This window comes from Dasypus novemcinctus, chromosome 15 (assembly GCF_030445035.2).
Source record: "Dasypus novemcinctus isolate mDasNov1 chromosome 15, mDasNov1.1.hap2, whole genome shotgun sequence".
In the NCBI taxonomy this organism is placed as follows: Eukaryota; Metazoa; Chordata; class Mammalia; order Cingulata; family Dasypodidae; genus Dasypus; species Dasypus novemcinctus.
The window spans coordinates 9,713,420-9,726,985 of NC_080687.1; the positions used below are offsets into that span (position 1 = coordinate 9,713,420).

At 51.9% G+C, this 13,566-nt stretch overlaps 1 protein-coding gene across 2 annotated transcripts in view; it reads right to left on the bottom strand.

The window, feature by feature from the left end:
• Window positions 1-13,566, bottom strand: part of MTUS2 (microtubule associated scaffold protein 2) — a 560,413-nt gene that overhangs the window by 19,413 nt on the left and 527,434 nt on the right. For both annotated transcript variants that reach the window (XM_058277015.1, XM_058277014.1), the window contains exon 11: window positions 3,609-3,823. In XM_058277015.1, the coding sequence (XP_058132998.1) occupies window positions 3,609-3,823 (215 nt within the window). The remainder of the gene's footprint in view (window positions 1-3,608; window positions 3,824-13,566) is intronic.

Here is a 13,566-nt window from a genome sequence, read left to right on the forward strand (position 1 = left end):
GGGCGGCTGCTTCATCAGCGCCCTCGTTTAATGTCTCTCCACTGCGTCTTGCCAGCATCTGGAGACACTGGGCTGTGCCTGCTGCCGGGAGCCGAGCTTCCGGCAGGGTCTCCTGCTAGTTGATTAGTGCACTCGTGGTTTCCTCCGCCTGCAGCCCTGAGCCCCCCGGGGGGAGGATAAGGAGACATTGTGCAAGGGATGGGCAGCCTGGTCCCTGCACCTCCTGGCTGATCCCGCGGGCGCTGTTCCTGCTGACGATTTCCTTAGGAAAGGGGCCCACAGGACGGGCGCTGGTGCTCCCCAAGGACAAGGCATCCCTGCTGGCCTGGGGACTTCACTGAGCAGAAGCCACAACACACCCAGGCACGAGTGGTCCTTCGGGGCAAGGGGGTAAGGAAAAGTGCCAAAGGGTCTGGGAGAAGAGGGTCGAAGGTCACGGGACCCAACCACTGCAGACCCGGCTCTGAGGTTGGGAATGTTTGCAGAAGAGCCAACCGTGGTCCAGGAAGACCCAGAAGCTGGGCCAAGAAGGAGCTAACTCTAAGAACGACGTTTAGGGCAAAAAGGAAAAAGCACGTGAAAGCTGTTTTGCCCCTTCGGGACAGGGCACCCCACGGCTCCCCGGCCTCTGTGGCTGTGTAGCTATGGACAAGGGCGAGGGCTGGTTTTGGCCGAGCACCTGCATGACCGTGCTTGGTAAGCACCCCCGCTCCTGCCCCGGGCTAAGGCCTGGGGGCTAGAGACCAGGGTCCTCTGAGGCTCTAGGGCTGGGTGGGGAGGCCCGAAGGAACCCCTGGGGAGCTTTTAAAAACCAGGCCCCGCCCCTGGGATCCTGGTTCAGCAGCTCCCGCTGAGGAGCAGGCTGGGGGCTGAGGACCAGGCTGGGGGCTGCCCTGTCCTCAGGGGACGGTGGCTGGGGAGGACGGGTGGTCCTGGCCTGGGCAGCAGGGACGCAGGCTGGTTCTGTCAGGGGAGCCCTGCGGCCAAGCCAGAGAGCCCCCTGCCAGCGGGGGACATCCTGACTGGAGAAAATGCACGATATCAGAAGAAAATCCCCGGTGAGGCGGCCTCCCGGGGGGCCAGAGGTGAGGCAGCGACGTCACTGTCCACGGAGCCAGCATCACCGAACCTGCCCGTCCCTGACAAGGAGGACCTGGTGGGGGGGGTTGCTGCGCGGGGACGTCGGACGGCCTTAGGTGGCTGGTCGCCACCCACCGTCCACCCGCGGCTCTTCCAGGAAGCAAGCCAGCGTGTGTTCTGTCTGGAAACTTGAACCTGGGGTGCCTGGTGTCCTTCCTCTTCCTCACTTCCTGCTTCCACTAGAGGCTGCTGGTCAGGGGAGCGGCAGGGGCCCGGCGGGGCCGGATGGTGCATGAACTCCGCTCCCCGCAACCTCCACACGACCACACAGAAGCCTGCAGATCTCCTGCTGCCCTAGAGCCTTCCTGGCCCTCGCAGCTGGAAGGGAACGTTCTCCCACCCTCTGATTCCTGAGCTCAGCCTCTGATTCCTACCCAGTCTTGGGGACCCCTGGCTGCACTGAGGCTGGTGAACGCGCAGCGCACTGTCTAGACGGTGGCTCTCTCGCAGCGTCCTGATTGTCACAGTGTCCTGCCTAGAGTGGGCATTCGACGGCTTTTTTTTTTTTTTTTTATGGGAGAACGAATAAATAGACCAGTCACATTAGCCACCAGGAAGGGCCAAGAAGAATGGAACTCAGTACCTTCCAAATACACACAGGCAGCCTTGGTAACTCATGGTCGAGTGCACCATCCAGGGGCTTCTCTCCTATAAATCCTTCCCGCTACGACATCTCTAAAGGGCCGTCAGGTCCTAGCTGAAAGCAGAGGCGAGCACAGGCCTGGCTCGGGCTGCCACGGGATGAGGTCTCAGTGGCACATCCCACGGGATGAGGTCTCAGTGGCGAGCTCTGGCCAGAGTGGGTCTCCCGCGATGGACGCACCCAGCAGCCGCAGCCCCGGACCCCTCCACAAGGGGCCTGCCATCGGGGGCTCCCCTGGAGCATCTGCCCCAGCTGCACCTCTGGCCCTTCCTCCCCACTTCGCAGCATCTTCTCAACTGACCCAGCACTTGGGACCCGGGAGCGTTTGGTAGAGAAGGGTGCAAACGTGCTCTCGTGAACAAGTGGGTACAGAGAGCCCTGGGCCACGGAGGCACAGGACAGTGGACAGGTCCTCCAGGCCTGAGATGGGAAGAGAGACCGTGAGAGCAGCAGGTGCAGGAGCATGTCGGGGAGCTGGGGGGCAAGAGGCAGAGGCTCAGTGGCTCCCTGAGCACCAGCAGGTAACGTCACCTGTCACCTCCGCTTCCCAACCTCCAAGCCTAAACCACCTCAGGCATATCGTAGCGGCACCTGCTTTTCGCTGACCTCTAAAATGAGTACGTCTGACCTGGGAGGCTGAATAGAAGACAGCCTGTAAACTGCCAAGTGCTATAAATAAGCAATTTTCAGCGTAACAACAGAACTTGTTATTACTCGGAGATTTCCCTGGAATAGAGTGGTCCAGGCAGAGCAAGCCCTCTGCCTCCCCAGCCCTGTCAGGACGCCAGCACAGAAGCCGACACCGTAAGATGACGAGCCACTTAGGAGGTGGATGTTCGGGCACCCGGCCTTGGCAGCCTGGCAGGAGGCAAGAGGAGCAGGCTAGTTCTCCAGTGGGCACGGGGGCTCGATGTCTCCCACTCATCAGAGCTGAAAACTGGAAGGGCAAGGGGGCTGGCCAGGGCGCTGGGCATGCCAGCTGCTTCCCACTGTTCCAGCGACAGGGCCAGGAATCCTTCTCCAGCTATTGCAGGGATCATTTTCCCTCTCCAGAAAGGTATCCGGGTTACAGGCTACCTGGTGGCTTTGGTTCTCACTGCCAACAAAGAGACGTGGACCGAGCGCCTGCTCTGCTCGGCCACGTTCAGGACCCGAGCACACTGCAGCCAGCCCGACAGAGCCACCACTTAGCGGCAGAGCGAAGGGCTCTGGGCCAGGCTGGGCCAATCCTGGCTTTATCCTGACTCGCCCTGGGATTTGTCACGAACCCCGTACTCCGGGTCTCAGTCTGCTTGTGTGTGAATGGGGATGAGAACGGTCCATATCTTGTAGGGTTATTGTGAGGATGAAATTAATTAGTGCATTCAAAGTGCTCAGAACAGTGCCTGGCAAGATATGTGCCTGCTCCTTATTATCTCTGATACTTAAGAAATGCAGATGATAAATGAGATTCAAAAGTCAGATTTATAATATGTTAGATGGTACTAAGTGCTGAGACAAAAATAAAGGCGGGAGGAGAGTAGGAGGAGGAAGTATGTGGCAGTGTCAGGGGTAATTTTAGATGAAGAAAGGCCCTGTAGAGAAGGCGATGTTTGAAAGAAGTCTTGGAGGGAGGGAAGGAGGGAGCCACACAGCGTCTGGAGGGAGAGCATTCCAGGGAGAGGGAACTGCTAAGTGCAAGAGTCCTGGGCCTGGGGAGGAAGAGCCACGGGGGTCAGAGGGCCAAAAGGGAAGGGGAGAGGCGGAGCACGTGAGCTTGGGGAGGGAAGCGGCGCAGCGCCCTTCACCTGCTCCTCCCGACAGCGCAGAGACCGAGCTGACCCACCTGCAGCTGGTGCTGGCTCCGGATCCTCAGCAGCTGGCCCCGGTGCTCCTCCTGCAGGCGCGCGCGCTCCGCCTCGAACTGCAGCTGCAGCTGGGCCTCCAGGGCGCGCAGCTCGGCCTGCTGCTGCCCGCGCAGCGCCCGCACCTGCCCCTCGCAGCGCCGCTCCAGCTCCTCTTTCTCCTTCTGCAGTTTCTCGCATTTTGCTGTGTTCAAGGCTGCGGGGAGGGCAGGGGGGATAATGACCGGTCAGGAGGCCCCTGCGAGGAGGCAGCTCGCCTGCCGTCCACCCTCGACCACCCGGGCTGGCTCGAGAAACAGGCCCGCGGGCCCGGCCTCCTGAGAGCGTCGGGGGCCACGAGCTTTCCCCCCACCAAACCCGAGGGGCTGAGAAGACGCCGCCGCCTGAGCTTCGGGGGGGGCCCAGTGCCCGCGATGAGGTTAATAGGTTGATGGGAGAAAAACCGGGGAATGCGAAATTCGGCTTTTGGACTCCAAGCCCAGTGCTCCAAGACTCCTTCCGCCAGAGCAGAGGTTTTCAGATGGTTCGCAGCTTTGGGCATCTGTTAAAAATGCAGCCCCACCCCCTCGGTTGGGTCACAGCCCCAGAGGCCGGAGCCCGGGATCTAAACTTTTAGCAAGGTCCAGGGGCCGGGGAGCGAGAGGGGCACGGTGGACGGGAGCTGGGACAGCGAGGGGAGGCCCACGGAGGCCGTGCTCTCCCAGCTGAAGGGCCGAACGGGCAGCCTCGAGCAGGGGGCCAGCTTTACTAACGCCATTCTCAAGGGGCTCCGCTCTTTTCCAGCAGTTTCTCTGGGAATCATCGGAAAAATGATTACTCAGTTGATAACCCCCAATCACGGATCCTGCCATCACCCCCCACCCCCATGGCTAGAGCGGGAGCTTTAGAAAGTTCTCTTCCTGGACTGCAAACCTGCCTCCAAGAAGGAAAAAGCCACCCTAGAAACCGTCCAGGTCAAATGGGGTGGACCGCCCACACACAGATGCAGAGGTGCATGTGCTCAGCAGAGCAGCCCACGGAGACCGAGGGCCACATCCTTGGCCTGCGCCACCAGCACGGAGATGCTGCCACTGACTTTACAATCCAGGGGCTGGGGGAAGCCGATGTGGCTCAAGCAGTTGGGCTCCCGTCTACCATATGGGAGGTCCAGGGTTCGATGCCCAGGGCCTCCTGATGAGGGCAAGCTGGCCTGTGTGGCGAGCTGGCCCACACAGAGTGCTGGCCCATGTAGGAGTGCTGGCCCATGCAGAGAGCTGGCGCATCAAAATGATGCAACAAAAAGAGACACAAAGGAGAGATAATAAGAGACGCCGCAGGCCAGGGGGCTGAGTGGTACAAGAGAATGATCCCCTCTGGAAGGTCCCAGGATCGGTTCTTGCAGCCGCCTAATGAGAAGACAAGCAGACACAAAAGAACACACAGCAAATGGACACAGCTGACAATGGAGGGAGGGGGGAGCAATAAATAAATCTTTAAAAAATTTTTTTAAAAATCCAGGGGCTGGATAGAGGTGCTGGCTAGCTGTCGTCCACCCTGGCAGCCACCAGTTTCCAGCCGGCAAATCACCTATAACGTAACACTGGGAGTAGCACATCCAAGGTGGCTGGATACTCCCAGTTGAAACGCTCCCGTCAGAGGCAGCTAGTTCAAGGGTTTCTCGGCAGCTGTGAGCACGAGATGGTTTAATTGGCATGAGGGATCTAATTTGCTTGTTTGGTGTGTGTGAAATGAGTGGTGGGTTGGCTAGATCTTGTAGAGGCGCCTCTGCCCTGTACCACTACTGTGTAAGGAACCGGCCAGTCCAGCTGCCAGACGTTCTGCAAGGCCGAGGCCTCCCGTCGGTCCAGCCACTTTCTGGAGGATTCAGGTGTGCCATCTGATGAAAATGTGAGTGGGTGGTGGGAGCAGCCCAGGCCAGGGGCAGGCGATAAATTAGAAAATGATAGTCAAACCAACTTTCATAAAAGTCCTTTGCTCTTTATTGTCCCCTCATGCCAGCAATTCTAACCCACATCCATGAAAACGTATTTCAAAACTCTTTTGTTGGTCTAAGTTCTAAACGATTGCTACAGTTACTATTGTGATTTTCTTTCTTTTTAAAAAGAAATCACCAACACAGAAAAAAGTTGGAAGTACAGTACAAGGACATTATTGTGCAAAAGACGTTTTTTCCATGTAAGAATAAGATGCCTAGCAGCTGGCCTGCCGACTCTGAATTCTATAGTGTGTATTTCCTACAAACAAGAATGTTCTCCTATTTAACCACAACACAACCATCAAAATCAGGAGATTCACACTGATACAATAGTGCCAACCAATGCATAAATCCATTTGTTTTGCCAATTGTTTCATTAATGTCTTTTCTAGTAAAAGGACCCAGTTCTGAATGGTGAGATGTGTTTAGCAGCCTCTTCAATCTCCTTCACTTGGAAATGGCTCTTCAGGCTTTCCTTGACTTCAGGACCTGGCATTTTTGAAGATTCTAGGGAGTGGCTTTGTAAAAGGCCTCTCAGTTTGGTTTTGTCTGATGCTTTGTCATTATTAGATTCAGGTTATACGTGTTTGGCAAGAGTAACGAAAATGATAAGTAATGAAGTGATGCTGTGCTCATCTCATTTGAATAAGAATAAATTGGAAGAATATCCTCAAAATCAGAATTCCTTCCTTTTAAATTGTTCATGTAGTAGATTAGGAAAATAAGGCTTATTACTATTTCATGGTTACACTGAAATAATTCAGATATGTAAAGGAGGCGGTGTATAAATGGCCCATTCTGGATGTCAAATAGGTTAGGGATGCCCTGGAATATATGTAAATATAAATGTATGTGTGTGTGTGTAATCATCACATCTGTCACAAGTTAAATCTTTCAGGCAATATTTACTTAAACCTTTCAGGCAAATCTTTTAGGTAAGGGACAGAGCTTACCACCATGCTAGTAAGATAGTATTCACTTGCCTGCTAGAACGTGTCAGCACGTGGGGCAGACTTGGTCGAGGCTTTCTTTGGTCATGACAGACAGGTTCCTGGTAGTGAATTCACGGGCCAGGAGACACAGAGTCCTCCCTACCTCTGGTCACTGGAGGCTACGGTCCTCCAAAAGACACCCGACCAGGACAAAGGGCCAAAGTGGCTCAGGGAATGTCTGTTCCCAGGAACTCTGCCCCCTGGCTCTGGCAGAGTGCCAGTGTTCCCCAGGCCCTCTAACCAGGGAGAGTTATCTGAGATTTCCTACATGGGAGGTCCTGGGTTTGATTCCTGGTGCCTCTTAAAAGCAAAGAAAACCCAACAACAAGCAAACAAATGGAAAAACCAACTCAGGGGAGCCGATGTGGCTCAGTGGTTGCGTGCTGGCTTCCCACATATGAGGTCCGGGGTTCAATCCCTGGCCCCGGTACCTCAAAAAAAAAAAAAAGAAAAGGTTTAGAAAAGTTAATGCATCCTGTGGTTAATAACCACATGACTCTTCAATCTTTCTTGCAGGTTATTCACATCAGTGTCATATTACCTGGCAATCTATTTAGGGTCTGTTTTATTTGGTGAGGCTACTGAAATGCAGATACCATAAAATGGGTTAGCTTTTACAATGGGGATGTATTAATTTACAAGCTTACAGTTCTGAGGACTTGAACATATCCAAATCAAGGCATCATCGGGCGATGCACTCTCCCTGAAGTCCAGCTGCCGCCCATCCTGGACTCCTCTGCCTCATGGCAAGGCACGTGGTGGCTTCTGCCTGTCTGGGTTTCATTGCTTTCAGCTTTGGCTTCTGTGGCATTCTCTCCTTCTCTCCATATTCATCCCATTTATAATGGATTCCAGTAAGAGGACTAAGACCCACCCTTGGCCATGCCCTAAATGAAGTAACCTAATAAAAAGGTCCCACCTGCAATAGATTTACACACATGAAGGGATTAGCCTTAAGAACACGATTTTCTGGAGTCCATTCAGCTTCAAACAGTCACAGGGGCTGAGAGATGATTAGTTTTTATCCTAGACCTGTCCTTTTATTTTTTTTTCAAATTTCATTGCAGTAACATATATACACACAAAATTTCCCATTTTAACCACTTTCATGCATACAATTCAGTGCCACTAATTACCTTCACAGTATGGTGCTGCCACTGCCACCGTCCCCGACCAAAAGTTCATCACCCTAAACGAACTCTGTACCCATTAAGTGATATCTAGACCTGTCCTTGGACTGCACTGCTGGCTTAAAGCAGCCACAAACTGTGTAGGCCTCATTTCCGCTGTCTGTAAAGCGGCAAAGTCACCCCTTTCCGCATGTGGGCCAACCCTCCTGCTGCCACTGTGTGTGAGAAAGGCCCACTCCTCCCATCAGGCTGCCCGGGAAGCCCCAGGGCTGCACAAGATGTTGGGGAAGGAGAGCAGCTGGGGTGCCCGGAAAGGCTCAGGGCAGGAGCCCCCAAAACGGAATCCCCAGAGAAAGAAATATCACCTTGCCTCTGGAAAATCGTCAAAATGTCCATTTGGGCATTTAGAGACAGAGATGAGCATAGGCTGATTTAATAGCATTGGATGGTAGCTGGAGTCTTACTTTCTATTCATGCGAAAACACTTAGGACTTTTCACTAAGTAATGAGAGGCAAACCCACAATAATAAATACGTGCAGCCCAAGAAGCTGAGAAAACCAATTTTAAAATAAAAGAATGACGACTGGTCAAGACAATGTAAAACTTCTAATTCATAAAGCATGAGTCTGAAAAGCAAAATCTGAATCAGAATCTGTTGCACAGTTTTACATAATTGACCTTCACTAATAATGAACAATGTATATATGTGTGTGTATGTACAGTGCATCTATATTATATATACTGTAATATGGTGTCAATATATAGCATATAGTGTATATGTAGTAATTATGTACATATATAGAGTTTGTGTATATAGCCATATCAATGATGTAAAAATATTAAAGCTACGTTCAGAACATCCTCAGACATATATTTTATAAGGGTAACAATCTGTCAACTTATGATTGTAAAATATGAAGATGTAGGGTGGTGCCTGAGTCAATGGCAGAGTAAAAACTGCTGTGCAACCATTCGTAGGTCTTGCTTAATTTCAACCACACTTCATAAATCAAGTGAGTAGGAGAAAACTCAGCAAATAAGATTAATTGGCTTCAAACAATCGTCCCAAATGTCTCTTGAATAATTACAACTTTCCATTGGTCTTCCAAAGAGGCAGGACTAGACTTAAACTGAAGAGAAGTATCTGGCTCTATGGCTCACGATAAAGACAAAAGGAATATTACACTATCTTTTATGCTTTAGGGAGTGCTTTAGATATAACGATGATGAAATAAATCTTCCAAATATGATAAAACAACACCGTATCTAAATAAATGGCAGTACTATAACAGTCACTGTAATTTCATATTGATGGAGGGAGAGGGGGACTCTACAAGTTAGATAAAAGTTCAGTTGTTTATTAGGGACATGGAGAACAATTGAAGAGAAAAAACAACTTTCAAGGAAAAAATAATTGAAAAATTACCCCTAATCTCACTACATGAAATAAAATTTTCAAGTGCGTAATTCCTTCACAGCTGTTGCAGTGGTGTGAAATCTTAGTCCTCTTTTAAGAAGGTCTCTGTCTCCCTACTTACCATTTTTTGGGCTATAATTTACTCTCATGTTGATGTGCCATGATTTATACCACTTGTTGGACATTTAGTTTGTTTCCAAGAGTTATAGATAAGGCAACAAACATGCCCACCCAAATATTGTTTTGCTTTGTTCTCTAGGATATCCTAGGAGTGAAATTACCTGGGGTTAAAGAGTAGGAACATCTTTAAACTGTGAGTTTTCAAGAAATGGTGGTGATTCTGTAACAAATAGGTGCCCACGGGGCACAGCGGTGTCTGAAAATGCCCTGGTGGTGACCGCCTCCCACAGGATGCCGTCCACGAGGCCAATGGCCGGTCGCATGGCACATGGCTGCCCGGTATCCTGGCCACAGCGCCCTTCACAGCCCCACTCCAAGACCTTTATGATGGAAATGTCAAGAAGAGAGGAGAGCGGGTAAAATCAAGCACGAAAGTTTCGCGGTCCAGGAGAAACGAGAATGAAGGAGGCAGGGTGGGTCCCTGGGGTCCACGCAGAGTGGGGGCTCAAGCGGTCACAGTAAGACCTGGCATTTCTACAGCGCCTACTGCGTGCTCCGAGGGGCCTGCCTGTCACACGCACTGGCTCTCTGGAATTGCAGCACACCTCCCTCGCGGGTGGCCATGGACAGCGTTGCCTTCTTTCTGTCCTTTGTTCTCAGGCAGGCCGGTAGCCCGAGGACCAGTCCATCGAGCTCGGTGTCAGCGCAGCTCTGGGCACATGGTGGAGGAGGTGCCCGTCACGGCACACAGGTGGGCACAGGCACAACTTTAAGGCAGGGTGACTTCAGCAAAGAGAGAAACACTGGGGACCCTCCAGAGAGGGACAGGGGAAAGGGACGGCTGCTTTGGGCAGAGTGGACAGGGAGGCCCCAGGGAAGGCGGTGTTGGAACACAGAGGCGGAGAGCAACACCTCTGGGAAGGACCCGCGCCGCGGCCTGCTACGGGGATGGTGCTGGCTGCTCCAGGAAGCCGAGGCAGGCCCGCCCGTGGGGTGGAGGGGGCAAGGGAGAGTGGAGGGCCACTGCCTGTGAGGGCGAAAGCCCCCATCCCCTGCCTGAAGCAGGAGAAAAGCCCACTCTGGTGGGGTGCCTGGGGCACAGACCCCAGAAGGCAAGCCTGGAGGCCAGGAGGCCAGGTAAGAGGGTGCTGCAGGGCTCCCAGCAGCAGGGCAGGTGGGCAACTGGGCCCACGGCTGAAGCGGGTAAGGAACGGACTACGAGCAAAGTGCACTTGACCTGCCAATGGGCCGGTTGTGGGAGACGAGGGAAAGACAAGAACCGAAACTCCCTCTTGGGCTCTGGGTAGGAGCCAGTTGGGGTGGTGGAGGCGTTTAAGGAGATGGGGGACACCAGAGGAGTCGCCGAACAGGGGCAAGACTTCACACACTGGCACCGAATCGATCCTTAGTGAACTCAGAGGTTCGTTAACGCACAGATGTTCCGGTGAGCTTCTCCTCCAGGCCGCCAGACTCAGGCGGGGCCTCACAGTGCATTTCTGGAGGTCATAAACGAGAACGAAAAATAAGAATGTCAGTCTGCTGAATCGTGACCAGCCCTTGGGCGTTTCAAAGGTGACAGACGGTGCTGCATATTGTCCGGATCCCATGCTGAGGTCTGCTTTACAAAAATGTTGAGGTCTTAAGAGCAGTGCCCGCAGGAGGGGCTCTGGTTACTGAATCTCCCCCAGTGGAGCTGGGGCCGATGGCAGGAGTGGTTTTTCTCGAGAGGCTGTCAACAGTTTGCAGAAGGATTGGTGAAATTTGGCTCTAATGAGGTGAAGGGCCCTTTTTGTCCTGTTCAGAGTTCTGAATGCTATGAATACCAAAAGATTCTTATCCAAGCAGCATTTTAATATAATGTTGGCCATTAGCACTTTTCTATTGAAATGGTCTTTCATCTTTATCCTTTGATCGTAAGGATATTTACCAAGGATGATATGTGTTGCAGGTATTTTTTCTCAGCTTGTTGTTTCCTGTTAAGTTTATTTTTTGGTGATTTTTTTGATCATACAGAAGTTTTTAATATTATGTGCACTGGTGTGTACATCTATCAGCCTTTTCTTTCTGCCCTTGTGCTGGGACAGGCCTTGGCCCCGCCCAGGTGGCATTTAAAAAAAAAAAAGATTTATTTCTCTCCCCCCGCCCCACACCCCGGTTGTCTGTTCTCTGTGTCTATTTGCTGCGTGTTCTTTGTCCGCTTCTGTTGTTGTCAGCGGCACGGGAATCTGTGTTTCCTTTTGTTGCGTCATCTTGCTGTGTCAGCTCTCCGTGTGTGCGGCGCCATTCCTGGGCAGGCTACACTTTCTTTCGCGCTGGGCGGCTCTCCTTATGGGGGGGCACTCCTTGCGCGTGGGGCTCCCCTGTGTGGGGGACACCCCTGCGTGGCAGGGCACTCCTTGCACGCATCAGCACTGCACATGGGCCAGCTCCACACGGGTCAAGGAGGCCCGGGGTTTGAACCGTGGACCTCCCATGTGGTGGACGGACGCCCTAACCACTGGGCCAAGTCCGCTGCCCCCCAGGTGGCATTTTTAAAGCACACTCCATTTTCGGACCTGTGGGTCAGTTTTGGTGTGTTCAGCCTTGGTGGGCACAGTCCCAGAGCTGGATGGCTAGAAAGGCTGCGGATGCCCAAACCGATGCCATCGAGTCCTGAACCAGAGTCCATCCTTTCTTTCAGACAGGCCCACACAAAGCAGTATTAAATGACTCTGGCTTTCACCTGAATCCTATCGGTTTTCAGAGCATAGAAGATTAGAAGGGGAGTGGAGGAAGTGAGTGCTCAGGAAGGGAAGTGACCAGAGGACGGCCGCACAGGAGAGAAGAGAGGAGCCGAGGACCAGCCAGGGCCAGGCCCAGCGGGCGGGGGGAGCCGCGGCTCCCTCTCCAGGTTCCAGGCACGAGCTGTGACCCGAGCACATCAAGGGCCTCGTCTGTGAACTGGGGAGGGGGCACCTGAGCCGTGAGCCCCTTCCCTGGGCTTGCGTTCCAGTACTCTGCGCACACTGGTTGTGACGAGCTGGCGTCGTGAGAAGTTTCCTGTCGTCTTCTGAAGAGTGCGGGGACGGATGTCCATTTGTTACGATGCTGTCCCTCCGAAAGGGACAGGCTTCGATTTCAGGGAAATGACAGGGAAAATGGGCTTTTGTGGAATCACTCCTTCATTTCCCAGAGACATGAGATATTAAATGGGAATATCAACACGTTTTATAGTTTATGAAGGTTTTCCACGTACAATATTAACTTGTTTAACTCTCACAACAAATGTGCAAGCTGGGAAAGGCAGGTCTTTTTGCCCTGATTGTACAGAGGCACAGAGTGGTTAAATAACTTGTTCAGGCTTCACAGCTACAAATAGCTAGAGTCAATGTCCAATGTGGGTTTTCCAAGGCTCGGTAATGATCTTTTGAATGGAAATAATAATGCTATTCTGCCTTATGTTTTGAAGAAGGGAAACAAAAGAATACAAGGAAAAACACAAAACATCCCAGCTAATTTAAAGCTCTTTCTTAGAAATAAATACTTTGCACCATTTTTCTGTGTGTTTTTTAAGACAAAGAATGAACATTTCAACAAATGGATAATGGCCAATTCTGAACATGAATATAACAATACTTATAAACAACCTTCTTGGCTGAGAGGAGAGAAGTTAGGGAATGATTAATGGGGGCGAAGGAAGAAGAGGAAATGGATTTAAGAGAGTGTTATGATGACAGGGTGTTTGAAGAGAATAAAAGTGTCGTCTGTGTGAGTAGTAACAGCAGTACTGCCCATAAACAGGATGTGGTTCTAAGGGAAATGGTTTGCGTGGAGCCGTTTCTTTTTTCCTCCAGGGAAACTTGGACTTGCAGGGTTTTCAAAGCATCCCGTGGCAACTCGCTCCTCCAGTGCTCTGCACGTGGGCAACTCTGAAGGCCTGCACTTTGGACCGGGCAGATCATGGCCTCATGTGGTTACAGTGTTTGAGTATTTACTGCTTTTAATTTTGCTTCGGAATGAAGGATCAATGGTTTGCATCAAAAGACCTTAACTTTAACCATTAAGGGGGCAAACTTCCTTCAACTCGTTCCAGGCTCTCCCCCTTACTCCCAAGTATACTGAATAGATTCCAAGGAAGAAAGTGGGCTCCCTTGAGTTCTTTCTCCCATTAATTTTTACGTTTACAGGCAGAAACTGCAAAGATTAGGCAATCCACAGTAGCCCAAGAGTGTGTTTATGATTAGCAGAAAGGCCGAACGCCTTGGCTGGCCCTCGGGTGCCTTCGTTTTTTAATTCTCCTCGTTTAGCACAATACAGCAGGTGGC